The sequence below is a fragment of the Podarcis tiliguerta genome (genome assembly GCF_965153285.1).
Source record: "Podarcis tiliguerta genome assembly, chromosome: 14".
Lineage (NCBI taxonomy): Eukaryota > Metazoa > Chordata > Lepidosauria > Squamata > Lacertidae > Podarcis > Podarcis tiliguerta.
This window is the reverse complement of record NC_139547.1, coordinates 35277630-35304333: the sequence shown is the minus strand read 5'-3', so window position 1 is coordinate 35304333 and position 26704 is coordinate 35277630. Positions and strand designations below refer to the sequence as shown.

The following is a 26704-nucleotide window of genomic DNA, read 5'->3' as shown; positions in this document are numbered from 1 at the left end:
GAGCAAACCAGTGCTATTTTGCTAGAAAAAGGGGTGTTGAAACTCACTATGAATGCCTCCCTTATTCTCTTAAAATGGCAATGGAGCCTACCTTAGAGATGCCGGAACTCAGTTTCGGCAAATTCTGGCTAAAAAAAAAAGCCCTGGAGCTAACCATGGTTAAAGTGAATAATATACTGCTCCACCATGATTAGATGAGAACAGAATATAATTTTTAATACATATATGTATGCTAGGAAGAGCAAGAGAGTGAAAATCCAAATGCAATAATTTTATTTATTTATTTGAATCATTTCTATATCCCTTTACATTTCTGATAATATCCACATTTAGAGAAGCATAATTAACAGGAAAGCAAAATATTCTCATAAACATAGGGAAATGTTCTCTTAAATATGATTAGGAGATGTGGAACATTCCATGTGCACTGTTGGGCCTTTCAATGAAAGAAGAGATGAGGAAAGGTATCAGGCAGAGACACGAGGGGGGGGATTGTACGGGAAAGATATAAAGAAAGGATCAAAATGTGCTTAAGATCAGACACTTGTTCTATACAACTGCAATATCCTGATTTACTTGTGTACACTAAGTCCCACTAAGTTCAGTGGAGCTTACTCCCAAATAAGTGGATATAGGATTGCTCCCTGAGAAGGGTAACTCCACTTCATGCAAGTGTTCTAACAATGTATCGGTCCAAATTTAGGGCATAACTCGTTAGGAATTTCTGCTGGGCAAGCCGCATTGACACCAGTGAGAATTGCTCATTCATTTTAGCCGGGCTTGTGCAAAGGAACACCTTCATTGGGTTGTGCCTGCCATTCTCCTTAGCACCCCTGTTTTAAAGTGTCCACTGGCCCAAAGTATTATTTAAAGCTATTGAAGCTGAGATGTTTCAAATTACTATAAAAAGGGGAAAGAAAAATAAAATTCTGAAAACCATTTTCTTACTGTACATACAAGCCTCCTTCTCCTGTATATTCTGAAGATATAACCTTATATTTGGTAAGTGTTTCTTGTGCTATTTTATCACGTGATCTGTTTATAAAAATATATATTAAAAAATTTAAAAATACAGAATATCTGATTTACTTTTTACACCCATGTCATTGTATGGTAATGTATATGAAAATATCCTTGAAGCTGACCACCTTACCTGTGCAAATTCAAGATCTAACAGCACAGGGCTGAATCAGAGAGTTGGTGGGTGCCTTGTAAGACACCTGTGTCCACATCATACATTTGAAGAGCATTACTTATTTCTACTTATTATTATTATTACAGAATCCTGGGAACTGTAGTTTAGGCCTCACAGAGGTAAATTCCCGGCACCTTCAACAAACCACAGTTCCCATGATTATTTGGAAAAGTAATGTGCTTTAAATATTTGATGTGTATGCAGCCCTCGTCCAGCCTACTGCTCAATGTACAGCATCCCCAGTAAAACAGGGCCACATCACATATTGCACAAAACATTTATATAAAAGGGGGGAAAGGAGGACTTCCTGTGCTAGAAAGAACGTGCAACTTCCAAATGAATGTCCATGCATTGGGAAACACGCGCCTGTGAGCATCACATGTGATGATACACACATTGTTTCATGGGTGTAGCCAGGATTTTTGTTGGGGAGGGGCAGGCCTTTTGTTGGGGGAGGGGGCAGAACCTCAGTTTGTTATGTACCTTTATCGATTTTTATTGATTTGAGGGGGCAGCTGCCCCTCCCTGCCTACATCAATGCATGGTTTGCATATTTTTGCCTACACAAAAATGTGTACTGTAGGACTTTCACCATGACAGTTGTTCCCAGTCTGCATAAGGTGGCACACTAATGCAAGGGGCTAAAGGGTTCCTTGCAAAATTAAGCCACTATTTTGGATGCAGCATTTCCCCGATATGTCCTCCTGGAGTGTTGAAGCCCTGTGAACATAGTAATAATAATTTATTATTTATACCCCGCCCATCTGGCTGGGTTTCCCCAGCCACTCTGGGCAACTTCCAACACAATATTAAAATAAAGTAATGCATCAAACATTAAAAGCTTCCCTAAACAGGACTGCCTTCAGATGTAGTCTAAAAGTCTGGTAGGATGCCAAGTCAGACTACTGGTCCATCTAACTCAGTATTGACTACACTGACTGTCAGCAGTTCTCCAGGGTTTCAGAACTGTGTGACTCGCAGTCCTACGCCTAGAGATGCCGGGGGATTGAGCCTAGGATCTTCTGCATACAAAGCTCAGGCCTTTCCCCTCCGTGCAGCGTTGATCTCCCACTCAGTCAAAATATGAGCAACAGAATCTCAGGGGAGAAAAGGAGAACCAAAGACTCCTTGATACAGGTGGAGCAATAGCGGACAGAGATGGCAGGAGGGAAGTGTCGCAATGCGTGGCTATTGCCCAGAAGCAACTGTAAGAGGTACCTTACAGCTTTCCATCAGGCTCTCATCCAGTGTGGTGGCAACCATTATACACGATAATCTTTATTGTCATTGTCCCATACAGAACAACGAAACTACCAATAAAACCCAGTTTTAATCTGGGGCGGGGATTGCATCCAGGTACCAAAAATGTGGGACCTTTAAAACCAGTGAAAACCAATTTCATACTCCGGATGGGGTGATTCTATTTCAAGGCTTGCATGTTTTTCAAAGAAAACCTCCCTCCAAAAAGAAAGGCAGCAGGTCAGGGAGAACGATGCTAACCCAGACCACTCCCTGCTGTGCTAGTTTTCTACCTGCAGGATTAAAAAGGAATAAATAAAATACACGGGAGCATTGAAAAACGCGATTCCCGCCCCCGCCCCCCGCCCGCGATCCTGCGGGAAAACGCAGCCGGGGGCGATGAGGAAGCCTCCCGCCCAACGCCCCGCGGGCTCGCAGACGAAGGGCCGAGAAGGCGGCGCGGCCAGGGTGGGGGGCCGGCAGGCGGGAAGGCAAGCAAGGGCGGAGCGGCCTGGTCGGTGGCGGAAGGGGCCGGGCGAGGCGGGCCGGGTTTCCGCGGCGGAAGGAGAGGCGGCTGCCTTGAGCGACGGAGGCCCCGCCAGGAGTGGCCGCGGGAGCAGCGATCGGTGAAACCGTTGGCCTGGCGGCCTCGGCCCGCTGCCAGGTGAGATGCCGCCCGTTTGCTTTTGCTTTTTACCTCAGCGCCTCGGCCGGCGCTCGCTCGTGGAGGGCTGAGGGAAGCCAGGCCAGGCTGGGTAGGCCTCGCGCGGGACTAAAACTGCTGCGTATTTATATATGCAGCGCATCTTTTTCAGCTCCCGAGACATGTACGGGTGAGGAAATGCTGGATTGAATACATTGCATGGCGGGTTGGTTTGTTGTTGTTTTTAAATTAACCAAAGCTCAGTTTTAAAGCAAACTTTAATCTGTGGTGTTGGCTTTTTTATTTGTATTTTTGGGTAATCGTTCTTGCTTTCATTTCCAATACGCAAAAAAACAATGGTCACAACGATATAGGGGAAAGGGGGGAGGGAGGGAGGAGGGTAGTATTACAACAAAATAGCATTATAATTCCAGACTATTGTTCTTCATAAGCGTGTTATCCAATATGTAATAGTTTTTTTCCAAAGGAAACCGTGAGAAGAGGGCGGCTGCTGGTCATGTTGCTTTAATTTTATGTATTCAATAAACAGATGCCAAACTTCAGAAAAAGTTGCTTTGTTTTTTGATAGTGTAGCATTCAGGTACAATTTGTTCACTTTCCATTAAAGCAGTGGTCCAGATCTGCAAATCTATTGCATCATAAGGAGACTCGTGTTACTTCCACACTTAACATTTGCTCTGCATTTCTAGGCACTGCTCCACAATTGAAAGCTTCCTGTCCAAACCGCAAAAACCTGCTCTTTATTGCTGAATCGGAGCAAATCCACTTAAAACCCGAATTGCTGTTTGCTCCGATTTAGGGGTACAGATTGGGTTTTCATGTGGAAAGTGGCAGAGGGGCGGGGGTGCCTGGACACGGACCAGGAAAGTGCAGGGCAAAAGGTTAGTGTGTTGTTGTTTAGTCATTTAGTCGTGCCCGACTCTTAGTGACCCCATGGACCAGAGCACGCCAGGCACTCCTGTCTTCCACCTCCTCCCGCAGTTTAGTCAAACTCATGCTGGTAGCTTCGAGAACACTATCCAACCATCTCATCCTCTGTCGTCCCCTTCTTCTTGTGCCCTCCATCTTTCCCAACATCAGGGTCTTTTCCAGGGAGTCTTCTCTTCTCATGAGGTGGCCAATGTATTGGAGCCTCAGCTTTAGGATCTGTCCTTCCAGTGAGCACTCAGGGCTGATTTCCTTAAGAATGGATACGTTTGATCTTCTTGCAGTCCATGGGACTCTCTCCTCCAACACCATAATTCAAAAGCATCAATTCTTCGGCGATCAGCCTTCTTGATGGTCCAGCTCTCACTTCCATACATCACTACTGGAAAGGTTAGTGTGGATGATCCCAAAAATACATGTGCCATTAACTGTCAGTCTTCCCAATTAAAGTTGATCCCTCCCAGCAATATATTCAACTGGGGCTGCAGCGCTTGTTTTCAGCCCTAGTTTCAAGTGAGGAAAAGGTGGGATATTCAGTAAATAAATGAATTACCTGCTGCCTTGCAGGACATATTTGGGAAAAGAAAAGGCCAAGAAGTAAACCCTACACAAATCCAGAGTGGAGTCCCTAAGGCGGTTGGTTGGATGTCGTCTTGTATACTTTCTGGCAACTCCTGCAGCCAAGCTGGTGCCAAACATATTGTTCTTCTTCTCTTTGTACCACATCAGCAAGGCAGGGGGGGTGTCTTGTCCTCTGGGCAGTCCAGGACCTCCATGCACACTGCCCAGGCTTGTACCCTAGGGAGGTCACTTTGGTGCTGCTAATGCAACAATAAGAATGGGGGGGCAGCAGTTGTTAATTGCTGGTCTCTGCAGCCGCGGCAGGTGCTGTGATTCTCCAGCACTTTGACTTAACCCCCGGAGGCGCACTCCATTTCTCTTGAGACAGATGGATGACAACAAATAAATAAAGTATGAAAGATATTAAAACATTTGCCTTTAGTGGTGTGTCAGTTTCTTTTATGCAGGTTCTTCTCAGAAGCAAATGGCAACTTCTACAATGGTGGGTACTGGTCTTGTTTCAGTGTCCAATGCTTTGAGAGAGATGTTTATTGCTTAACTAATTTTCTCTGTGTGTGTGTGTGTTGGTCTGCATCCTGAACAATTCTGTCTTGTATTTCAGAACTTTGCTGAATTTCTTCGGTCAGAAGCTATCCTGCAATTGAAAAGTTTCTGTCAAGAGTCTGCTTGAATGTATGAAAAGAAGTGCTTGATGGTTTACAAATAAATTTCCAAACAAGGTAGACCTAAAGCCAAGTAAGCTTTCAATGCAAATTAGAAGAGCTTGCAACTAACTCTGGAGCTGTAAGCATTGGCTTTATGTGATCACTTCATGACATTTCCTTGTGTTAAGATGCTGCCCATTTCTGGGTAGGACCTTATTTCAAGTGCTGAATATTCCTTTTTTTAAATGAAGCTTTAGTGATAAGGAGCTTGCAAGATTGAGTTTAATTTTGTGAAGTTGTCCATCAAGATCCTGCTCTGTGGTCATTGGGAGATCCCTCAGAACCACAGGGAGCCCCTCAGAAGGCAGCCATGGAGAAAATGGCTAGAGTGACCACTGCCCTCGGTGGCAATACCATCACTGGACGGACCATGTTCTGCCACCTGGATGCCCCTGCCAATGCCATTAGTGTATGTCGTGATGCTGCCCAGGTAGTGGTAGCTGGGCGTAACATCTTTAAGATCTACTCTATAGAAGAAGACCAATTTGTGGAGAAGCTGAACCTGCGTGTTGGCCGTAAGCCATCCCTCAACTTCAGCTGTGCCGACGTGGTGTGGCACCAGATGGATGAGAACTTGTTGGCCACAGCAGCCACCAATGGCGTTGTCGTGACCTGGAATCTTGGCAAACCATCTCGTAACAAGCAGGACCAGCTCTTTACCGAGCACAAAAGAACAGTTAACAAGGTGTGCTTCCACCCCACGGAGGTGTACATGCTTCTCAGTGGCTCCCAGGATGGCTACATGAAATGCTTTGACCTGCGCAAGAAAGATTCTGTTAGCACATTCTCAGGTAAGGAGTCATTTCTGAATTTGCCATGCCTGACTCTTAACACTCTCACCAATGGTCAAGAGTACCTTTTACTAGTTAAAGGTAAAGGTACCCCTGCCCGTACGGGCCAGTCTTGCCAGACTCTAGGGTTGTGCGCTCATCTCACTCTATAGGCCGGGAGTCAGCGCTGTCCGCAGACACTTCCGGATCACGTGGCCAGTGTGACAAGCTGCATCTGGCGAGCCAGGGCAGCACACGGAATGCCGTTTACCTTCCCGCTGGTAAGCGGTCCCTATTTATCTACTTGCACCCAGAAGTGCTTTCGACCTGCTAGGTTGGCAGGCGCTGGGACCGAACGACGGGAGCGCACCCCGCCGCGGGGATTCGAACCGCCAACCATGCGATCGGCAAGTCCTAGGCGCTGAGGTTTTACCCACAGCGCCACCCGTGTCCCGTGTTTACTAGTTACACCTAGTCAAAAGGCAATGCTATGAGTTTGTTGGGGCTGGGCCAAAAGCAAGGTGTGACCAAATTATTGAGAGAGAATCTGATTTGGCCCTTGAGCCTGAAATCTGTTGTGCTAGAGTATGATTACAAATGGTGAGTGTCATCTAGATGAGCTGCCAGATATGAAACTTGCTAAATATGCTGTCTGTTGCATTATCTTTCAGGTCAATCAGAAAGTGTCCGTGACGTCCAGTTTAGTATACGTGATTACTTTACCTTTGCTGCAACCTTTGAGAATGGAAATGTTCAGCTGTGGGACATCCGCCGGCCTGACCGCTACGAGAGGATGTTCACAGCCCATAATGGGCCCGTATTCTGTTGCGATTGGCACCCGGAAGACAGGTGTGGACTGCAGGGGTTAGAATTCTGCACTAAAATTTTGTTCTTTGTCTTCAAGCATATCCTCATCTGACTTTATTCTTGTGCACACTCCTTTTTTCCCTTTGGCACCATCTCATGTTGTGCACTAGGATTCTCTGTTCTGTAGCTCATCTTTCTTTCTCTGTACCCTGCCCATGGAACATTCTACCTTCCTAAATATGCAGTTTTCCCTTCCTATTTTTAAACATTATTTTAGACAGCCATGGAGAACTTACTGTTCTTGAGATTGCCTTCCTCAAGTAAAAATCTTCTGTGCAGTGCTTTGTTTTTAAGCATTATATTATAGAAATGCATCTTAGAAAACTCAAAGCTCTTCCTCCAAGAGCTTGTTTTTGTTAGTATGCTGTATAAATTATTTTCCTAAATTTGAAATTCTAGGCTAAGAACTGCAGCACAGGTTCTTAACTTGTGGCCTTTCAGATGTTGCTGACGTCTAGCTCCAGTCATTCCTGACTAGGGGCCATGCTGGCTAAGTTTTATTGGAGCTGTAGCCCAACAGCATTTTGGGATGTATGAGGGTTTTGTCATGCAGATAAGAAAAGAAGACACACAGGTGTGTGAGAGCAAGGATCGGGATGTGTGCTTACCCCACCCCTCACTGTCACTGATGACTTCACTATAAGCCCTCAGGAGTAGAGACATGGGGGCTCCAATTCCCATCAGCTCCAGCCAGCATGACTGCTGGTCAGGCATGAGGGGAGTTGTAGTTGAACATATTTGGAGGGCTACAGGTTAGCCCCTCATGCTTTAGCAGTATTGTGAGTTGGTAGCTGGGTATAAGGTCAGTGTAGATCATGTATACGAAAAGTGGTGGTTGCTGAACTGTTTACTGGCCACTTAAGCTTCTCTTCTCTTCATCTAGGGGCTGGTTGGCCACAGGGGGCCGAGATAAGATGGTAAAGGTCTGGGACATGAACACCAACCGGGCCAAAGAGATATACTGTGTGCAGACAATAGCCTCTGTGGCAAGGGTCAAGTGGCGGCCTGAATGCAAACACCACATTGCCACATGCTCCATGATGGTGGACCACAACATCTATGTGTGGGATGTACGTCGGCCTTTCATCCCCTCTGCCATGTTTGAGGAACACAAAGATGTCACCACAGGGATTGTGTGGCGTCATCTCCACGATCCTTACTTCCTCTTGTCTGGCTCTAAGGATAGCACTCTTTACCAGCATATCTTCAAGGATGCCATCCAGCCTATTGACCGGGCTAACCCTGAGGGGCTTTGTTACAGCCTCTTTGGAGACCTGGCTTTTGCTGCCAAGGAGAGCCTCATCTCCTCTGATTCTAACCGTAAGCGTGATCGGCGCCATCCTATCTTCTTCAAGCGCAAGCTAGACCCCACAGAACAGTTTGAGTTCATCTCCTCTTCCAGTGCCCTAAGTGTATTTGAAGCGGACACAGAGTGCGATGCTGGTAGCATGGACTGGTTTGTGCGGACCGCCAAGCAGTATGTGCTGACAGGGAGACCGCTGGCAGAGCTGTGTGACCATAATGCCAAAGTAGCCAAAGAGCTCAAGCGCAACCAGGTAAGGGCTCCCTTTGTGCAGGGGTTATTCGCTTATACTTCGGTAGATTTGGGGAGGGGGCAACAACATATCCTAGTCCCAATGGGCACCCAGGAAGGAGATGCCGTGGTTGACTGTATTGGAATCCAAACCTTCAACTCAGGGTACAAGAAGTCACTTTGCTGAAGTTGGTGGCCTGTGATGAAGCCAGAACACGGGCCTGAATTAGAGCCTTGAGTCAAGTGCAGGGAAACTATGGCTTTTCTGATGTTGAACTCCCAGTTTCCATCAGCTTCAACCAGTGTGGCCAGTGGCTGAGGATAATGGGAGTTACTGTACAGTAACACGTGGGGTTCTATTCAAGTAACTTTTACTTAGAATAGGCCCATCGAAATGAATAGTCAAGACTAATTTTAATTCCAATGAGTCTGCCTTGAGTGCAATTGATGGAGGGCCATAAGTTTCCATTCCTGCCTTAAGTGGCACAAGCAGAATGTGTAGTGAGCAGAAGTCTATACTTGTAGTATTTTATAAGAGATCTTACCAATCCAGAGATACTGTACTTCCTACCAGTTGCCGATCAGAAGGTCGGTGGTTCGAATCCCCGCGACAGGATGAGCTCCCATTGTTCGGTCCCAACACCTGCCCACCTAGCAGTTCAAAAGCACGCAGTTCAAGTAGATAAATAGGTACTGCTCCAGCGGGAAGGTAAACGGCATTTCCGTGCGCTGCTCTGGTTTGCCAGAAGCGGCTTAGTCATGCTGGCCACATGACTTGGAAGCTGCACACTGGCTCCCTCGGCCAGTAAAGCGAGATGAGCACCGCAACCCCAGAGTTGTCCGCGACTGGACTTTACTTTACCAGTTGTAGAGGCTGATGTTGCATGTGTTATTCCTCTGCTGTGAACTAAGTCTCAGTCCTGAAATTCCTGAGAGAGAGCTAGGAGTTTCCTGGCATGTAAAGAGGAGTCAGCCCCTCTCCCATAAGACATTACCTGAAATTGTTGTGGTGGTGTGTGGTGGCCTCCAGCCCAATACCTCACTCTTTGTGTCTCATTTGCCTCTATTCCTTTTCTTTAGCTGAAAGATGTGGCTGTTGATAGTTTAACTCTTTCTGTTCTTTCTCTTATTTGTCAGGTTGCTCAGACATGGACCATGCTCCGAATTATTTACTCTAGCCCTAGCACTGTGCCCTCTTCAAACCTTAATCACAGCATTGGGAAAAGTAGTTCCAGCCTTCCACTCATGAACAGGTAAAAAAGGCTTCAGCATCCTTGATCTTGGTTGTGAGATGGGAGGTAGAATGTTGACTGTGGCAAATGTAGGTGGGCTGGTTGCATGAGAGGTCTTATTTACACATTACCAGCACCATTTGCATTAGGTAGAGTATTCATCTGGATAAAAGTGAGAAGACTCACATTTCCACTCTTGAGCTCTTGGAAATAGGGCATACTCCAGGGCAGAAAAAATGCACCTTGCTGATAAGTTCAGAAGTGCTACTGGTCTTTCAGTAGGTTCTCATGTGAGCCGTGAGAAAAATTGAACTCAAAATCTTAATGATACAATATTTGTGTGGTTACTTGATTACCAGGAATTGCAACCAGTGGGGGACTTGGGTGCCGGAATGTAGAAGGGAAGCTGGGAAGCAACAGGTTTTACCTAACACAGATCTGTGTTTCCCTTCCAGCTTTAACTTGAAAGATATTCCTTCTGGGATAGGCAGTGAGTCAAGGATGGAGAGGAGCAAGGGAGAGAACCGACCTGAAAACATCCTCATGGATTCTTCCTCCACACTGATCAATAACGATGGTGAGAATGGTGACAGAGGAGGAACACATACCTTTCCCCCAACCCTGCATAGAAACCTAAGAACCATTTCTCACTTCCTTCTCTGCTTCCCTTTTTTTTTTACTCTTGGATGTCTAGAGAATGAAGAGACTGAAGGCAGTGATGTCCCTGCAGATTATCTCCTTGGGGATGTGGAAGGAGATGAAGATGACCTGTACATGATAGACCATGAGAATCCTCACAGTGAGTGTATATACTCTTGAGAACTGTTGGTCCTTCCTGTTCCCCTTTCTGTGTTGGGTGGAATTGTTTATCTTTCCCTGTCTGCCTTCCCTCTCACGGGTCCATGTTTTCTTAACAGCTGAGGAGCAAGAGTACATCCTTCCCCAGGAGGCCTTCCCTTTGCGTCATGAGATTGTGGACAATCCCTCTGCACTGGATCACTTACAAGACAAAGCAGACTCCCCACATGTCAGTGGCAATGAGGCAGAGACTGTGTCGCTGACACCTGTGGAATCTTTCTCCCTGATCTCCATCTCTCACTCTCTTTATGACAGCCGTCTGCCTGCTGACTTCTTCAGTCCCATTGTCTGTGACATGTTGCTCTTCTATGCTGAGCAGGGGGATGTGCAGATGGCGGTGTCTGTACTTATCGTGTTGGGGGATCGTATCCGGAAGGAGATTGATGACCAGGCACAGGTACCTCCCTGTTCTATATTTTAGGATTAGGATTGGGGGTCATAATAACCAGATACCTGCTGAAAGCTGCACACGCAATAAGGAGCCCATCCCAATCCACAAACACTCCTATCCTGCTGCGCCTTCTCCTAACTGTTGCTGCCTATTCACCTGCCTTCCCCAAGTGAGCAAGCAGCAAGAGATACAAAGAGAAGGAGTAGTAAGCTCTGCACAACTTATCCTCTGTCTCTATCAGAGCTGGTGCTGATCAGGCACAGAAGGAGAGGCATGTGGAATGGGCAGTGGCCATGAGGAGGTCTGGGTCTGGTGAAGGCCTGGGTGGGAGTCTGCCCAGGATCCATTTATACTCCGCCTTGAATTCCATGTTTACTGAAAGGCAGCAAGTGTGTGAAATAAAATAGCGCTCTTCATGTTAATACTTGTGGTAGTATATTAAGTGGAGTTGGTCTAGATTGTCTGGCTATCAAAACACACCTGCCAGTTATTTCCAATTTGACGGGCCAGGGCCAACTTAAAAATATCCATCCGCGGAAGAGGAACATTGAAAGATCCATATGAATTTTGCGTTCTATTTCACCTGCATTAGAAGTTGTTCATAAACTTCTTTTTTAAAAAAGTAGCTGAGTGCATCTTTTTTTAAAAAAAAGAAAAGGCAATATATGAGCATTTCAATAAAATAAAGGGTTTGAGTCTCAAGAGAGAGGTTGAAAGAGATTTCTGGAGACGAATACTGTATGTGACTTGTGTGCAATGCCTTAAAACCCCACAGGAACACTGGTATACTTCATACATTGACTTGCTGCAGCGCTTCCAGCTGTGGAACATCTCCAATGAGGTGATCAAACTGAGCACGTGCAGAGCCATCAACTGCCTCAACCAGGCCTCCACCACACTGCACATCAACTGCAGCAATTGCAAAAGACCCATGAGCAACAAAGGCTGGATTTGTGACAGGTGAGCGGCCAGTGCAGAGACACACTGTGTGCATGTATGCACATATAGAGGTTTTAGTTTTGTGACATACTGAGAATAATTATATGAATCTGCCTTATTCCAAGTCGGACAACTGTTCATCTGATCTGAAATTGCTTACTCTGGTGGAAGTAGCTTTCTGAGATCACAAGCAGGGGTGTTTTCCAGCCTTCAGGACTGGGGATTGAAACTGGGATCTCCTGCACCCAAAGCATCTTAAATTATCTTTCCTCTTTTAAGTAACCTTTCGCATACATACTTCCTGATAAATGAAGCTAGAAGTGATTTTGTTTTCTAGGAGCTAAAAATCATTTTACCACCCCACACTCAGATTACATGAAGGCTTTTGAAGCTAGGTGTTCCTTACTCATTTTATAGGAGATCATATGATGTGACCTATGATAGTGGACTGATTCAAAGAAGGATGTAAAAAAATGCCAGAATGGCCAGTTCTGGTGCTTTATTTTTTAAAAGTGTAAATTTACAACACAATGTGCAGAGCCTCACTGCCTTTACAGATGCGGAATGGACACCACAACAGTGAGAGGTTGTTATGATTTGTCACTGCCGAAGCAAATGTGTATATACATCCTTTATGCACAAAGCAGCATAGGTCATTTTACCCAGAACCTCCCATAACACCTGGCTGGTGGGGCCATAGGTAGCAGTTATCCAAGGCTTACAGATAGCTCCCCTCTCTGGGCCGAGAGCCCAGCATTCCAGGGTCCACAGATAAGCATAGCATTAAAGCAAGCCAATTTGCATATATCAAAGCAAGTGAATATAAACATACATCAGCTCATTATTGCAACAACTACCAATTAATTGTAGTGTTATCTTTACTACCAAGATGGTGTTTGCAGAGCTTCTGGAACATCTCGCCTTTGGTTCAACACAGTGGTATAGCAAAAGTGTTTTTAAAAATTCCTGGGAAACAAAATCACTTCACAACTGCTTACATCCTTTTTCAAGCAGTTTACGAAGTGTAATTAATTAATTTTATAATGAATGATTTTAGAGTGTTGTTTGTACTATTTTATTGTTGTAAGCCGCCCTGAGCCCGGCTTCGGCTGGGGAGGGCGGGATATAAATAAAATTTATTATTATTATTATTATTAATGGAATACAGAAATTTAGAACAGACCTCAACAATTTATGGTACATCAAGCCAACAGAGACATCCCAGACACCTGATTACAACGCAGTTATAAGAAGGCAGCAAAACAGATGTTTTTTGAGCTCCCGATTCATGACTGATATGCTGGTTCAGGGGTCACAAGTTGTGTATATGTGGTCTAGAATGGATCTCTTATCTATACCTCTTGCGAACTTCATGCATCCCAGTAATGCACCTCCCAATAGTGGGGGGAAATGAATTGGTATATAATTTCAGGTGAGCCATGCTCCTACCAGCTGCAGAGACTACAACTGCTTATCACATTCTATTTATTTTTTGTATTTCTTACAATTATATCCTACCTTTGCTCCAAGGAGCTTAGGCTGGCCTGCATGTTTCTCTCACACATGACCATGCACCATTTTATTCATGCAACTAAGTAGGTTAGGATGAGTGAGTGTGATTGACTGAAGCTTCATGGCTGAGTGAGGGACTTGAACCTGGGTCTCCCTACTCCTTCTCCATCAGTAATCATGTTAGCTCTCATTGGGACTCTTATGTTCCAGGATCTGTGTTGCATTTGACTGCAAAGATAAGTCATTTTCTTCTGGTTGATTCATTCTGTGGTCTCGTTTCAGATGTCGGCAGTGTGCCAGCATGTGCGCTGTGTGCCACCACGTAGTGAAGGGTCTGTTCGTGTGGTGCCAGGGCTGCAGTCATGGTGGCCACCTGCAGCACATCATGAAATGGCTGGAGACCAGTTCCCATTGCCCTGCAGGCTGTGGTCACCTCTGTGAATACACCTGAACCTAATGGGAGTCTTTGTCCGCTGGAAAGCAAAACCTTGACGCACTGGCTGCTTAGAACTGGCACTGAGCTCTGTTTATGGGAGGCATTAGAGGCATAGTTGCACAAGAGAACTTAGTGAGTAGGATACTGTGAAGGAAAAGTGACTTTCATTACTTCACAAAAAGCAGTGAAACTTTAAACGCTCAGGCGATTCTTCTTGAAAGCTTGTGGTCACTTACATCCTCCCCCTTTTTTACTGCTGCATAATATTTTTTTGTTTTGTTATCACGATTCTGCACAAACCTACTTCTTAATGAGCCAAGATGGCACCATGAGACACTTTTGAGTTTCATTCCACTTTTTATACTGAATTAAAAGAACACAGTGAACTTTACTGCTTGCTGCTTTCTATAGAGTTCCCGAATCCTTTTGCAGAAATGCTCCTAAAATTAGTGAGCTATGGCGCAGCATCTGAATTTCTTCCTCAAAGAGGAAATCTCTTTCCAGGATATGTATTCAGCTGTATAATTTTAAGCAACATTTAAATTTCCTGCTCCCAGATGCAGAGCATAAACCACTGGCCAGCAAGGGAATACTATATTTGTTACCACTTTTAGAACTTTGTAGTAAATTGCAGACTGATAAAATGCAAGAACTGGAGTTCTCTAAAGATCATCTTAATGAGCTTCTGCAAGTCAAGGAACAAATGGTTATGACTATTACTTAGAAGTAAGTCCCATGATGTTCAGTGGAGTTTACTCCCAGTGCATTAGTTTGGCATATTGGTCTTCCTAGCAGCAATAAGAAGACAAAAAGTACAGCTACATCTTCTGTGGTGGGAGCACCTAATGATGTCAGTGCCTAGTCTCTTGAGGCGATAGGCGATCCAACAGGATCTTGGCCCTAAAGGGCTTTAAAGGTCAATACCAACTTATAAATTAACATAAGGCAAATTGGAACTACTGCACATAATATCTAACAAGTGCCAAGTCAAACCATATTGTTGTTTTCGCCCTGGTCTTTGGTATTGCTATTCTTTCCATTTAATCTGAAACATCAGCCTTCCATGCTACAGGATAGCATAGTTGGTCAAATTCAGATTATTGATCCAAATGATCCCTAAATCTTGGTGCTGCTTGCCTGGCCAGTTATTCCTACCTTATGCCCATGCTGCTGCTCTAAGCTTTATATCTCATACCATGCCCTTAGGAGATGTAAAAATAATCTGTTGGTGAGTTGAAAAATTAAATATGGATTAGGTCAGAAGCAGCCAGCATTCATATCATATGCAAAAGAACTGTTTCAGTGTTCAATATAATGTGCTGCCATTTTATTTAAATGGTTTTTAATATCTCAGGATGTAAATTAGGACAATCATGAACAGATTACATTCTGGTTCACCCTGTTTAAATCGTGGCCCACTGTGAGTCAAAAGCTGTCTACGCATAAGTTTATTTTAAATTGTGTGGGAAAGGGTATCCAAACCTCAGATGCTGCTATCGACTGTGAGCAGGACCACTTTGCTTCAGAGGACAGCCAAGATTCTAGAACCTGGTCATGTCAAGGGTCTCATTATGGGAGGGATTCTGGAACCTCTGAATCAATCACACCCTTTTTCCAAGAGGAGGGTTAAGTGGAAGGCCTGGCAGCTCTTTGTGCTGCCTCCCCCCACCTTGAAAAAATGGATGATGCCTCTGCTTCGGCGGGGTACTCCCACCGCCACATGGAGAGGAAGATGAGTGCGATGGCTTGTACAGTCTTCAACGAACTTCGACTGGAAGGGAAGCTCTGTGACGTGATCATCAAGGTCAATGGGTGCGAGTTCAATGCCCACAAGAACATCCTCTGTAGCTGCAGCTCCTATTTTAGGTCAGTGCTTCAAACAGGCAAGAGTTGGTTTCTCTGGCAAAATTCCCATGAATATGTCTTGATTTAAGGGCTCATTTTATTCAGTAATAGAAGCTTGAGTTCCTGCTGTCTTCAAAGATGTGGTTGGCTGCTGGTTCACCCTCTCTATCCCAGATTGCAGTTGTGTGGAAGTCATAACCACTAATTAGTAGGTTGACAGGCAGTTGAAATTTATTAGTTGTTCATCTGCCTTTTAACTGATCAATTAAACTCAAATAAGTGATCATATTGCCAAAACCACCGAATAGGTTCCCATTTAAATGTTAAATTTAGTAAATCAAAAACTACCAGAATAGGTTTTTTATTTTTTTGTTTTTTTAAACTACCAGAATAGTTGAGAACCATATTGTAATGTAACTTTCATTCTCTGTTACAGCAACATTTAATCAGATTGTCTTAAAAGGTAAATGAGTGTGTTCTTAACTCATGTCCACCAATTAATAGTTTCAGGTTGTGTCTTCAAGTCAAGGGGATGCCAAATGGCATCCAAAAGCATAATTCAGAAGCAGAGTCTTTTATCAAAGCCAAATAAGTCAAGAAGAAGGTTAATGAAATACCACAGGATAGGAATAAAGTAGAAAAGACAGGAGGGGGTAAGATTGTCTAGGTTTCTAATTTGTTTGAACAGTGGATTCCTTAGCAAGGATTTGCTTGAATAATGAGACCCTACCATCCTTGGCTTTTCATGCCCATCTAGGATAAAATACAGAGCCCACGCTTCTTCTGAGTCATTACTGACTTGTATTGGGAGACTCATGGTGCTCTTTGAGCAAACAGGTTTTTTGTTTAATATCTGGTTGGCTCTGTTGAGTAACAGTTTCTGAGATTTTGCTGATACAGTCAAGTGACGGTACTTCTTGCCTTAGGAGCAAAATCTTGTCGCCCAGCAAAATCTTATCAGCCCAGTAGCTAAGGAGGACCCAACTCTTCTAGCCCAAGGAAGTTATCAAATGTGAGCTGGAATATGTTTCAGTTGAGGTATGTAGAGTACTAAAATAATAAGTTGCCAATGCACCAGCATGACTTAAGATCTGTCATTGTCAACAATAGTTTACACTGGCAACCAAGTCCACAGGTTGAAGCCATGATGTGCCTCTTGATGTGCATTCCATCTGTTGCAACTTTTATTTCACCCCAGACTTGATGTTAGACAATCTGGTCTGGATATTTTTTGTTTAGTTTTTATTTAGTCTGGCCTAAAGATGGGTGTGGTTACAGTGTCAGCATTGTAGACAGGTGCTGCCTGTTCATAGGATTTAGTGCAAGGTTGCTCAATCTTGCATTGAATTCCTAGTCAGGCAGGTATGCCCTAAATACTAAAACAGATCACCTCAACTTTCTAAGCATCTGGGTAGGCATGTCTAAACAAGAATGTTTTTAGCAGGTGCCAAAACAAGTACCATGAAGGCGTTTGCTTGATCTCAATAACCAGGGAGTTCCAAAGTGCAAGCGCTGCCACACTAAACAATTGAGTTCTTACAAATGCCGAATGGGTATTACGCGGCACCTGTAGTAGTGTCAATTCCTGTTCAACTTTTAGAAGCAATATGAGGCTTTCTGCTGTCATGAGCACCAAAAAGTTGTGGGGATTGCTATAGAGGTTCAGCGGGTTAGCTGGAGGATCCCGGTGGACCCAACACCATCCCCTTGAGGAACAGGACCCCAAGATGCAACAAAGACCAATGAGAAATAGTTGTGTTCTTTTTCAGAGCTCTGTTTACCAGTAGCTGGAACAACTCAGAGAAGAGAGTATATAATATTCCTGGCATAACCCCAGATATGATGAAACTCATTATCGAATACGCCTACACAAGGACAGTGCCCATCACCGTGGACAATGTGGAGAGGCTTCTTGTGGCTGCCGACCAATTTAATGTGATGGGCATCGTCAGGGCTTGTTCTGACTTCATGAAATGCCAGCTGTGCCTGGAGAACTGTATTGGTATCTGCAAATTCACAGAGTACTACTTCTGTCCGGAGCTGCGGCAGGCGGCCTATATGTTCATCTTGCACAACTTTGAGGAGATGGTAAAAGCGTCTACTGAATTCCTGGAGCTCTCGGTCAATGAGTTTAAAGACATCATTGAAAAGGACGAACTCAATGTGAAACAGGAAGACGCCGTCTTCGAGGCCATCCTCAAGTGGATTGCCCACGATCCCACAAACCGAAAGCAGCACATGGCAGTCCTGCTCCCTAAGGTTAGCCCTTTTAAATATCTTGGGGGTCCATCAGGTATCTAGGACCAGATTTAACTAAATACTTGTGCTAACAGGAGCCAGTGCAAGGACTCCCATTAGTGCTACAGGGCTCCCCCCCCCCCTTCTCCCCACTGTGCCTTCCTCTATAAGCTCTGGGGGTGGTTTGGGAGAACCCCCAAAATGGCACACAGGGAGGAGAGGGGGAATTGTTCCATCTGGCAAGCAGAACTGTGTGAGCTGACAGAACGATGGTAATAGTGTGGTGTTGAATCCTACTCCTTATGTCTCCAGATCTACAGTGCTGGCTAACTTCCCAACCAGCTTCATATAATGGCTGTGTACTACCTTTGGTGCAAGAGGCAGTATGCCTCCTGAATGCCAGTTGCTGGGAATCACAAGTGAGGAGAGCTGTTGCACTCGGGCTCTGCTTGCAAGCTTCCCATAGTCCTCTGGTTGGCCACTGTAAGAGCAGGATGCTGGATTAGACGGGACATGGGCCTGCTCTAGGAGGCTCTTGGGCTGTTATGTATGTCCTGAGTTTCATTCATGTATTTATTATTGAAAGGCTGCTGTTGCTACCAGTCACTGGGAATCACAAGTGGGGAGAGTGCTGTTGCACTCAGGTCCTGCTTGTGGGCTTCTCGTTGGGGCAGCTGGCTGACCACAAGGATACAAGCGTCATGATTTGGGGGAGAGCTGTAGCTCAGTGGGAGGGCACCTGCATCACATGCACAACACCCCACTTCTCAAAACAGTTCATTCAAAAATCAAAATATAAATACAGTAGTACAATAACAATATCCAATAAGCCATGTAGTGTCACTGATACATAACATCGCAAAACTAATAATCAGCAATTAATGCAGCTGGTGGAATCTTCTGTTGGTGATCCAGTGAATCCTTGGCAGCCAGGGTTTCAACCGTCCCGGAGATGCTGCTGAGTCCCAGGACATCAGCTGGACAAGCACCAAACAGTTGCTGTCCTAATGCCTGTACTGCATTAAAATTATTACGTTGGTAGAAGGAGGATTGCTGCTCTCTGGATCCTCCAGTGGCAGCAGTTAATCACAGTAAAAAGAAAGAGTTCGTAACTGGTCTCCTAATTGATTAGGATGTTATGAATCATATCATCAGCTCTGCATAACATAGTTTTTCTTCATGTCATCATGGAGACCTTCACCGTGATCTCACAGCTAGACAGTTAAATGCAGTTTTAGTTATACTCCTCTACCTTCCTGAGAGGATACCACTTCATAATAAGACTCCTGTAACACAGTGGCCAAGGTTCACAGGCTGAGTGATGGTGGGGAAACAGACCTGTCTCATGAACTTGAGAATAACAAGGCAGGAATGTGCCTCATTCCTATTAGGCTTCTTGTTTAGCACCAGTCCTTTTCACTCCCCTCTCTGTAGGTACGCCTGGCCTTGATGCATGCTGAATATTTTATGAACAATGTCAAAATGCATGACTATGTGAAGGATAGCGAGGAGTGCAAGCCCATTGTTATCGACGCCCTGAAAGCCATGTACGATCTCAATATGAACGGACCATCTAGCTCCGACTTCACCAACCCGCTGACGAGACCCCGTCTGCCGTACGCCATTTTGTTTGCCATTGGCGGCTGGAGTGGTGGGAGCCCAACCAATGCCATCGAAACGTATGACGCCCGTGCAGACCGCTGGGTGAATGTCACGTGCCAGCAGGAGAGCCCCCGGGCGTACCATGGTGCCGCCTACTTAAAGGGCTACGTCTACATCATTGGGGGTTTTGACAGTGTGGACTACTTCAACAGCGTCAAGCGATTTGAGCCCGTCAAGAAGACGTGGCACCAGGTTGCACCCATGCACTCACGACGCTGTTATGTTAGTGTCACCGTCCTTGATAACTTCATCTATGCCATGGGTGGCTTTGACGGCTATGTGCGTCTCAACACAGCTGAGAGGTATGAGCCCGAGACCAACCAGTGGACCTTGATAGCCCCCATGCATGAGCAGAGGAGTGATGCAAGTGCCACAACCCTGTATGGAAAGGTAATGAGAATGAAAGTAGGCCACTGTTTATAAAAGGTAACCAGCTGCTAAGGCTGACAGGTCACAGGGATAGATGTGAAACTTTAGGGGGGTTGCCTCTAAGAGAAGAAATTAAATATTAAGGGAAGATTAGGAAACGAGGCTAGACTGATGTCCACAAGGCCCCTCACCATCCTGAGCTGCTTTCTAAACTACAACTCTTTTCCAGCCTTTGTTCCTTTCTGTAAAGATGACAACAATACAGATAACAATTCTTAAATAGCTTAGACATCCTTAAATAGCTTAGAGCCCCAGTGCAAAAACCTGTCCAGCCTTTGAGATCATCCCTTCTCTGCCATCAACTGAAGTAATAAACATCTTTATTTTATTTTCAGTAGCAGATGAAAATCTGTCTAGACCTTTTAATGCTGTATGTATTTTATGTTAGATTTTAAAAACCTTCAGTATCTGTTTGCAATGCTTATTATTGTGATAGTTTGCTTGGCAGTATTGTTTTATTGATGGATATACTTTTTTATTGCTTATATTGGTTGCCGCTCTGGGAACACTGTCAGATAAAGAGCAGAGCAAGATAAATGGTGGCAACTTGTGGTATCTTAAACCCTAACAAACGTATTATGACTTGAGTGGTTATGAATTAGAGCCCTACTTCATCAGACACCATAAGACTTTCATTGTTTTTGTACAACAGCTATGTCTCTGGAAATGAAATGAAATAAATAAGCACTTGAGATCTTTTTTAAAAAAGAAAAAAGATAACAGTAAGCACTGCCAGCCACACATGCTTTTTCTAGTGAATCTCACAGTCAGGCGTCCTGTGAACCCCATCAGTTTCGGTGCAGTATCCATACTTGAGCAGTTCCTCTGATATAGGGTCATAAACTGAGCACGAATATTTAAGAATCTTAAATAATTTTAAGGAATAAGGCTGTAACTCAGGGGGTAAAGCATCCATTCAATCCCAGGCATCTGCAGGTAGGACTGGGAAAGACCTCTGAAACCCTGGAGAGCCACAGCTAGTCAGTATAAACAATACTGAACTAGATGGACCAATAGTCTGTTTCAGTGTAAGGCAGTTTCCAACGTCCTTTTAAATTTGGCTTCTTGTAATCCCTGTGTGATTTCTGCCACGTCTGGCTGGAAGCAGCCCACCGGCCACATAAACTGACCTTCCAGGTGCCAGATAAACCCAGCTGGCTTTGCAATGTCAGGCAGGCTGTAACACAGAATGTCTATTAAGCTGCTGGTGTACCATCATATTAGGCATAAAAGGCAAGTTGTGCAGACCTGCTCTAACATCTTAAGCAATGAGAGGTTATCCAGCCAGATATTCCAGCAGGAAAAGCAACCTTGGTTTCTGTTACTATAAACCAGTGATGAAAAATCTGTGGTCCTCCAGCTGTTGTTGGACTCCATTGGCCATCATCCTTGGCCATTGGACATACCAACTGGGGCTGATGGAGTCCAGCAACATCTGGAGGGCCACAAGTTCCCAAATCCCGATACAAACTTTTCAAGTGTATCCAGGGTAGGAGCTGGTGTGGGTTTGGTGGTCATAGTAGAACTATGGAGAGTAAGCTTCAAATCCCTACACAGCCACAAAGCTCACTGAGTGTCCTTGTCCCGTTCCCTCTCTCTCAGCCTAACATAGCCTCACAGTGTTGTTGTAAGAATTGCATGGGAGGTACGTCGTACATTGCCTTGAGGTGCTTGGAGGAAGGCCAGGATTAAAAAATTAATCACACTTAACAACAGTCATTCCTTCTCCCAAGGAATCATGGGAACTGTAGTTTTACCCAGGGGCCTAGGAAGCCTGTGAGAATTCTCAGTGCTTTCACCAAACTACAATCCCCAGGGTTTTTTTGGAGGATACAATAACAATTAAAAAGCCATCAAACCAATATGTGTGTAAAGTGGACAGGGCCAACAATTCTCTCTACAATGGCACCAAATTTATTTCAACAATATTTTCACAAACCTATTTTTTGCTTTCCTTTTTTAAAAAAGGTCTATATATGTGGTGGGTTCAACGGAAATGAGTGCCTGTTCACAGCAGAAGTGTATGACGCCAAGATTGATCAGTGGAGCTTGATCGCACCCATGAGAAGCAGGCGAAGCGGCATTGGCGTGATAGCGTACGGAGAACACGTCTACGCAGTAAGGCCAGGGTCCTTTTGTGCCCGTAATGGCAGGCAAGCCTGCAGCACCCTTTGGCGGTAAAGTCGTTGGAACAATGCTTCCCCCCTTTGGTTTGGTGTAGACCAAGTCCTGGCCAAGCTGTTGCTCATGAACTGTATATATTTAAGGAAGTGAATAGGCATAAAATGGCAAGAATGCTGTATCTTAGTGGTCTTCTGAGGGGTGTGGCGATCTTTTCAGCCTGGTATCAACACCAGGCAGCTACTGGGGTCTCAGTGCCTGGCGCTAAGACCTCCAAGCTGCAGCCTGTCCTGGTGGTGATGGCAGCAGGGCCTTGTGTTTGACACCCGTGGTCTACATTGACTGACTCTGCAGGGTTTCAGGCAGGGTTCCTTCTCAGTCCTACCTGGAGTTACCTGGGGTCTTCTACATGCAATGCAGATGGCTCTAGAATCCTTCTCCTGATTGCTTGTAGCCTATGGAATAACCATAGTTGCAAGCAGTTGTACACCAATTTAAGCATTTAGAGTGCTGTATTGGTAACCCATACAGCAACCCTCTATAGCAGGTCTTTGCTTTTATCCCACAGTCAATTATGGCTACAATTGTAGTTTGTATATAGGCCATCTAGTGAGTCCATGCCAAGGTGTAATTTAAAGTAGGGAGTCAAATGCCTCAGTGAAGTCTTCTACTGGAACAATTTGTGTTGATTTAAACTAGTGCTATGCAAGCTTTCAGTGTGCACAGAAGACTTGATCAGATGACAACAACTCTCTTCTCTGGTCATTGGCCCCTATGGCAGCTTCCCTCTTGCGCCATCTTGACCTTTATATTGGGCAATAAAATGTCCTTCTGCACCAGCCCTGATTACTGCTATTGCATGGAACTGATGGGAGTTTCGGCCCAGCATCTGCACGGTGCCTCCTTGATCTACCTGGATCAGTGGCTTGACCTGGTGTGAAGCAGCAGCCGCCACCTCCTCCTCCTCTAAATGACTCCCTGTCTTTTTGCTGCCTCACAGGTGGGCGGATTTGACGGAGCCAACCGCCTTCGGAGCGCAGAAGCTTACAACCCCATCGCCAACACCTGGAGGACCATCCCAACCATGTTCAACCCTCGCAGCAACTTTGGCATCGAAGTGGTGGACGACCTGCTCTTTGTGGTGGGCGGCTTCAACGGCTTCACGACAACGTTCAACGTTGAGTGCTATGATGAGAAGACGGACGAGTGGTACGACGCCCACGACATGAGTATCTACCGCAGTGCCCTGAGCTGCTGCGTGGTGCCAGGGCTGCCCAACGTTGGGGAGTACGCTGCCAGGCGGGACAACTACGTGGGGTCAGCTCAGAGAGATGAGGTCAAGTACTCCTCATCCACAAGTACACTACCTGTGTGAAAAGCTCTCCTTGACTAATAAAGCCCTCTAGCAAGAACTATATGCACAGGTGGATTCACCTTTTTTCTCCCCCTCCACCTTAAGCTGTGAGACTGGTCCTTGTGGGTGAGCTGGTGACATATGTCCCTCCCCTGCCCAGGACCTTAACCAATCCCATTCTTTTATCCTTTAGGAAGTCATAGAGCTGACCTATAGGATATGAACAAAGCTGTTGAGAACAGTGATGGGATTCAGAGAAGAGCCACGAAGGGGAAAGAGGGATTTGCCATTGTGCTGCTATTGCGCTGACACACAAAAAAGAGTAGTAGGGGAGACCTCTCAAGGCACTCGGAAATGTTAAAAGGCATGCAAAGGCTACTACTAGGAAAATGTTGATTGTGGGTTAGTCTTGCTTTATATGTATCCAGTGATATAGTTCCTACCCTCCATTCTGCCAGATGAAGAGCCATTTGTAAGTAGAAAGCTTGCATATTACTGCTGCAATAGAAGCTGATCCAATAAAACCCATTAAGCCAGACTACCCATTTTCCATTTCTTATTCAGAACAGCAGTAACAGACCTTGCCAAGCAAAACAGGCATTCCACAAGATGTCCCTGTTACAATCTGTAGTTTTCTTTAGACACTTGGCTTACCTAGTTGCACTTAACAGATTTTATTTTTTAAATTTCAAAATATAATAATTTTGGCATGATGTGTAATTTCTTAGGAGAATCTTAATAAACAGAAAAAGTATGGAGCACTGAATGTTTCTAATAGTTATGCCAAAACATTCCTAGGAATGTGCATCTGCCGCTGAAACAGCAACCCTGCGCTCTGTCTCCTCTTCCCTAGCAATATGCATTGCTGCAGCCTGTGTGACCTCCCCATCATGAGTAGGTGGTGGAGTTGGGCTATATGTGCTGGCCCTACCGGCTGTATCTTCATCCTCTGTCCTTCCACTCTTCCCTCCAGACCTCCACGCCTTAGACAGGAAGTCTGATTAAGTGGGGAGCTTGCAGGTGCATATACCATTCCCCCCTTCAGACCTTCTGCCCAGTGCATAGAAATGGGCTTTCATTGGGTCTATTCTAAGTAGGACTAACATTGACTATAGAATCTAATAACAGATCAGCAAACACAAGTATGGCATTGTCACCCCTGCATGGCTGTGGTTCTCTAATTTCATGCATAGGTTTTTCGCATCACCTGTCAGCTGATTCTTTTAGCACAGCAGGAGAAGGGTTTTTTTGTGACAGGTGGGGGGGGTTCCTATTTCCTTCCCTTCAGGGCCTGGAAAGGACTACAGAGCTTGTGTTTCAGTTGGTTGGGCCCCTGAACAACAGCTCTCTGCTTAGAGCAAGGATAGGGAATAGGTGGTCTTGCAAGTGTTGATCAAGCCAACGTGATCTATGGTCAGCAATGAAGGGAGTTGAAGTCCATCAACATCTGAAGGGACTACAGTTTCCCCATCCTTGACTTCAAACGGTGGGAATGCCCTGCAACATTTTGCTGCAGGCCCTGCTTGTAATACCTAGTTCTCTAAAGAGACCTTCTGCAAGTTTAGCTTTAGTTCATCCTGCCTCTTTTCTTCAAATAGCACCAATGCAAGCACAGAGTGGTCTTCCTACTGCAGTTGTTAACGTTCTAGGTGACACGGCACACACTCGTTATTTGACGCATGCTTTTGGGAATTGTAGTTTAAAATATCTGGAGTGCTCCCCCTTGGAAAGCTGTTACAGATTGTAGCCTTGGCCTTTTGCATCATGCCCAGGAACATCTTTTTTTCTCTCCTGCCCACACTTCTGGCTTTGTGTAATATATCTTAACTGAGGAAGACTTTTGTGAAACTTGAAAGCTTGCTCTCTTCTGTGTTGTGACTTTTTGTCTGGCCCTACTAAAGCCAATGGGGGAACATTTTAGTTTCCCAGGACAGTCTGCAGCTGATCTGAAGGTAACCATTACTGGGAAAAGGAACTTCAAAGGCAGACTGTGAAGCCTTTGAATTGCAGTATTTCAAGAGGTTCAGTGCTATCACTTGTGGGCTGAAGGACTACAGCTACCTGCCCACTATCCCTTTAAAGCACATTCAAGGCACATTCTGTCCTCAAATAATTCAGGGCTCTAGTTTATATCTCACAGAGTTACAATTCCCAAGAACCCCTTAACCAACTACAGGGTCCATAATTTTTTGAGGGGGGGAAATGTGCTTTAAAGATAAAGGCTGTGCACACACTATATCATGCTACATGTCTTAAATGAGTTACTGATGAAGGATTGTGCTATCAAATATTTTGGGTGAGAATGGTTTGTTTAGGTTTATTGCATTTTTAATTGCTTGCCACAATTAAAAGCCTCCAAGTGATCTACAGAAAGAATAAAATACATAATAAAAATGTGTAAGCATCCAGTCACTGGTACCCGAATGTCCACTGCAGGGAGGGGGAGATGTCTTTGCTACCAAAATGATAAAGTTGGTTCCAGGAAAGCCTCCCTGGGGAGAGCACTTCCTACGCCTGGGGATCTACTACAGAAAAGGTTTGTTCTATCATTGCTACCCTCTAGACCTCCGTTGGAGGAAGCATGCAAAAAATGGCATATGACAATTTCAGGGTCCCTATGGATTCATAAAGGGAATGGCAGCTCTTTGGTTATAGGTGTTCTGAACCATATACGGCTCTAAACGTCAATACCAGCACTTTTGAGACCAGAAACAAATTGGTGGAGAGTGCAGTCAGACCAGAACCAGAGTGAAGCATTCATGTTTTGTCCCCATTAACAGCCTAGCAGATGCTTCCTGCACCAGCTGTTATTTCGAAGCCGCCCTCAAAGGCAGCCCCATGTACAATGTGTTGCAGTAGTCTAACCTGTTAATAAGGCAATTGTCACCACCTGTACTTTTCTGTGCTTCCTTTTCCCTCTGACCTCACTTTGCAATCCTCACAAACATGTATATTTGTACCTTCATTCATCAAGTTATACCATAAATGTGTTAGTCTTAAGAGATCCCAAAACTATTTGATTATACTTCAGTGTTTGGATTTCTCCCCCTACTGGGCCAACACTTGTTGTTTAGTTGTTTAGTCGTGTCCGACTCTTCATGACCCCATGGACCAGAGCACGCCAGGCACTCCTGTCTTCCACTGCCTCCCGCAGTTTGGTCAAGCTCATGTTCGTAGCTTCGAGAACACTGTCCAACCATCTCAT

The 26704-nt window shown here is 45.0% G+C and overlaps 2 protein-coding genes across 7 annotated transcripts; both read left to right on the top strand.

Moving 5' to 3' along the window:
* Nucleotides 1–2891: 2891 nt before the first annotated feature.
* On the top strand, nucleotides 2892–14241 carry WDR24 (WD repeat domain 24). Of its 4 annotated transcripts, XM_083414109.1 has the most exons (11): nucleotides 3173–3267; nucleotides 3788–3979; nucleotides 4593–6102; nucleotides 6753–6930; nucleotides 7832–8504; nucleotides 9620–9735; nucleotides 10170–10291; nucleotides 10409–10513; nucleotides 10632–10969; nucleotides 11739–11923; nucleotides 13697–14241. In XM_083414109.1, exons 3-11 carry the CDS (start codon nucleotides 5622–5624, stop codon nucleotides 13863–13865), a joined length of 2367 nt encoding a protein of 788 aa, XP_083270235.1. In that variant the 5' UTR covers nucleotides 3173–3267; nucleotides 3788–3979; nucleotides 4593–5621; the 3' UTR covers nucleotides 13866–14241. The 4 variants fall into 4 exon arrangements, with proteins under 4 accessions (XP_083270232.1, XP_083270234.1, XP_083270233.1 ...); XM_083414106.1 differs by lacking the exons at nucleotides 3173–3267; nucleotides 3788–3979 and adding an exon at nucleotides 2892–3098 and having other exon boundaries at nucleotides 5209–6102; XM_083414108.1 differs by lacking the exon at nucleotides 3788–3979 and having other exon boundaries at nucleotides 2954–3267; nucleotides 5209–6102.
* On the top strand, nucleotides 13708–24037 carry KLHL10 (kelch like family member 10). Of its 3 annotated transcripts, none has more exons than XM_083414117.1 (5): nucleotides 13708–15716; nucleotides 17465–17954; nucleotides 19368–19985; nucleotides 21993–22142; nucleotides 23146–23562. In XM_083414117.1, the coding sequence occupies exons 1-5, from the start codon at nucleotides 15529–15531 to the stop codon at nucleotides 23518–23520; spliced, it is 1821 nt and encodes a 606-aa protein (XP_083270243.1). In that variant the 5' UTR covers nucleotides 13708–15528; the 3' UTR covers nucleotides 23521–23562. The 3 variants fall into 3 exon arrangements, with proteins under 3 accessions (XP_083270243.1, XP_083270245.1, XP_083270244.1); XM_083414119.1 differs by having other exon boundaries at nucleotides 14380–14576; nucleotides 23146–24037; XM_083414118.1 differs by lacking the exon at nucleotides 21993–22142 and having other exon boundaries at nucleotides 14380–15716; nucleotides 23146–24037.
* Nucleotides 24038–26704: the final 2667 nt, after the last annotated feature.

Bases quoted from the DNA above. Each gene is read 5' to 3' on its own strand.
- WDR24 (XM_083414106.1), top strand. From the start codon at position 5,622: ATGGAGAAAATGGCTAGAGTGACCACTGCCCTCGGTGGCAATACCATC. The intron at 8,505-9,619 runs GTAAGGGCTCCC...CTTATTTGTCAG, and splicing joins AAGAGCTCAAGCGCAACCAG to GTTGCTCAGACATGGACCAT. The intron at 10,292-10,408 runs GTGAGAATGGTG...TTGGATGTCTAG, and splicing joins CACACTGATCAATAACGATG to AGAATGAAGAGACTGAAGGC.
- KLHL10 (XM_083414117.1), top strand. From the start codon at position 15,529: ATGGATGATGCCTCTGCTTCGGCGGGGTACTCCCACCGCCACATGGAG. The intron at 15,717-17,464 runs GTCAGTGCTTCA...GTTCTTTTTCAG, and splicing joins AGCTGCAGCTCCTATTTTAG to AGCTCTGTTTACCAGTAGCT. The intron at 22,143-23,145 runs GTAAGGCCAGGG...GCTGCCTCACAG, and splicing joins ACGGAGAACACGTCTACGCA to GTGGGCGGATTTGACGGAGC.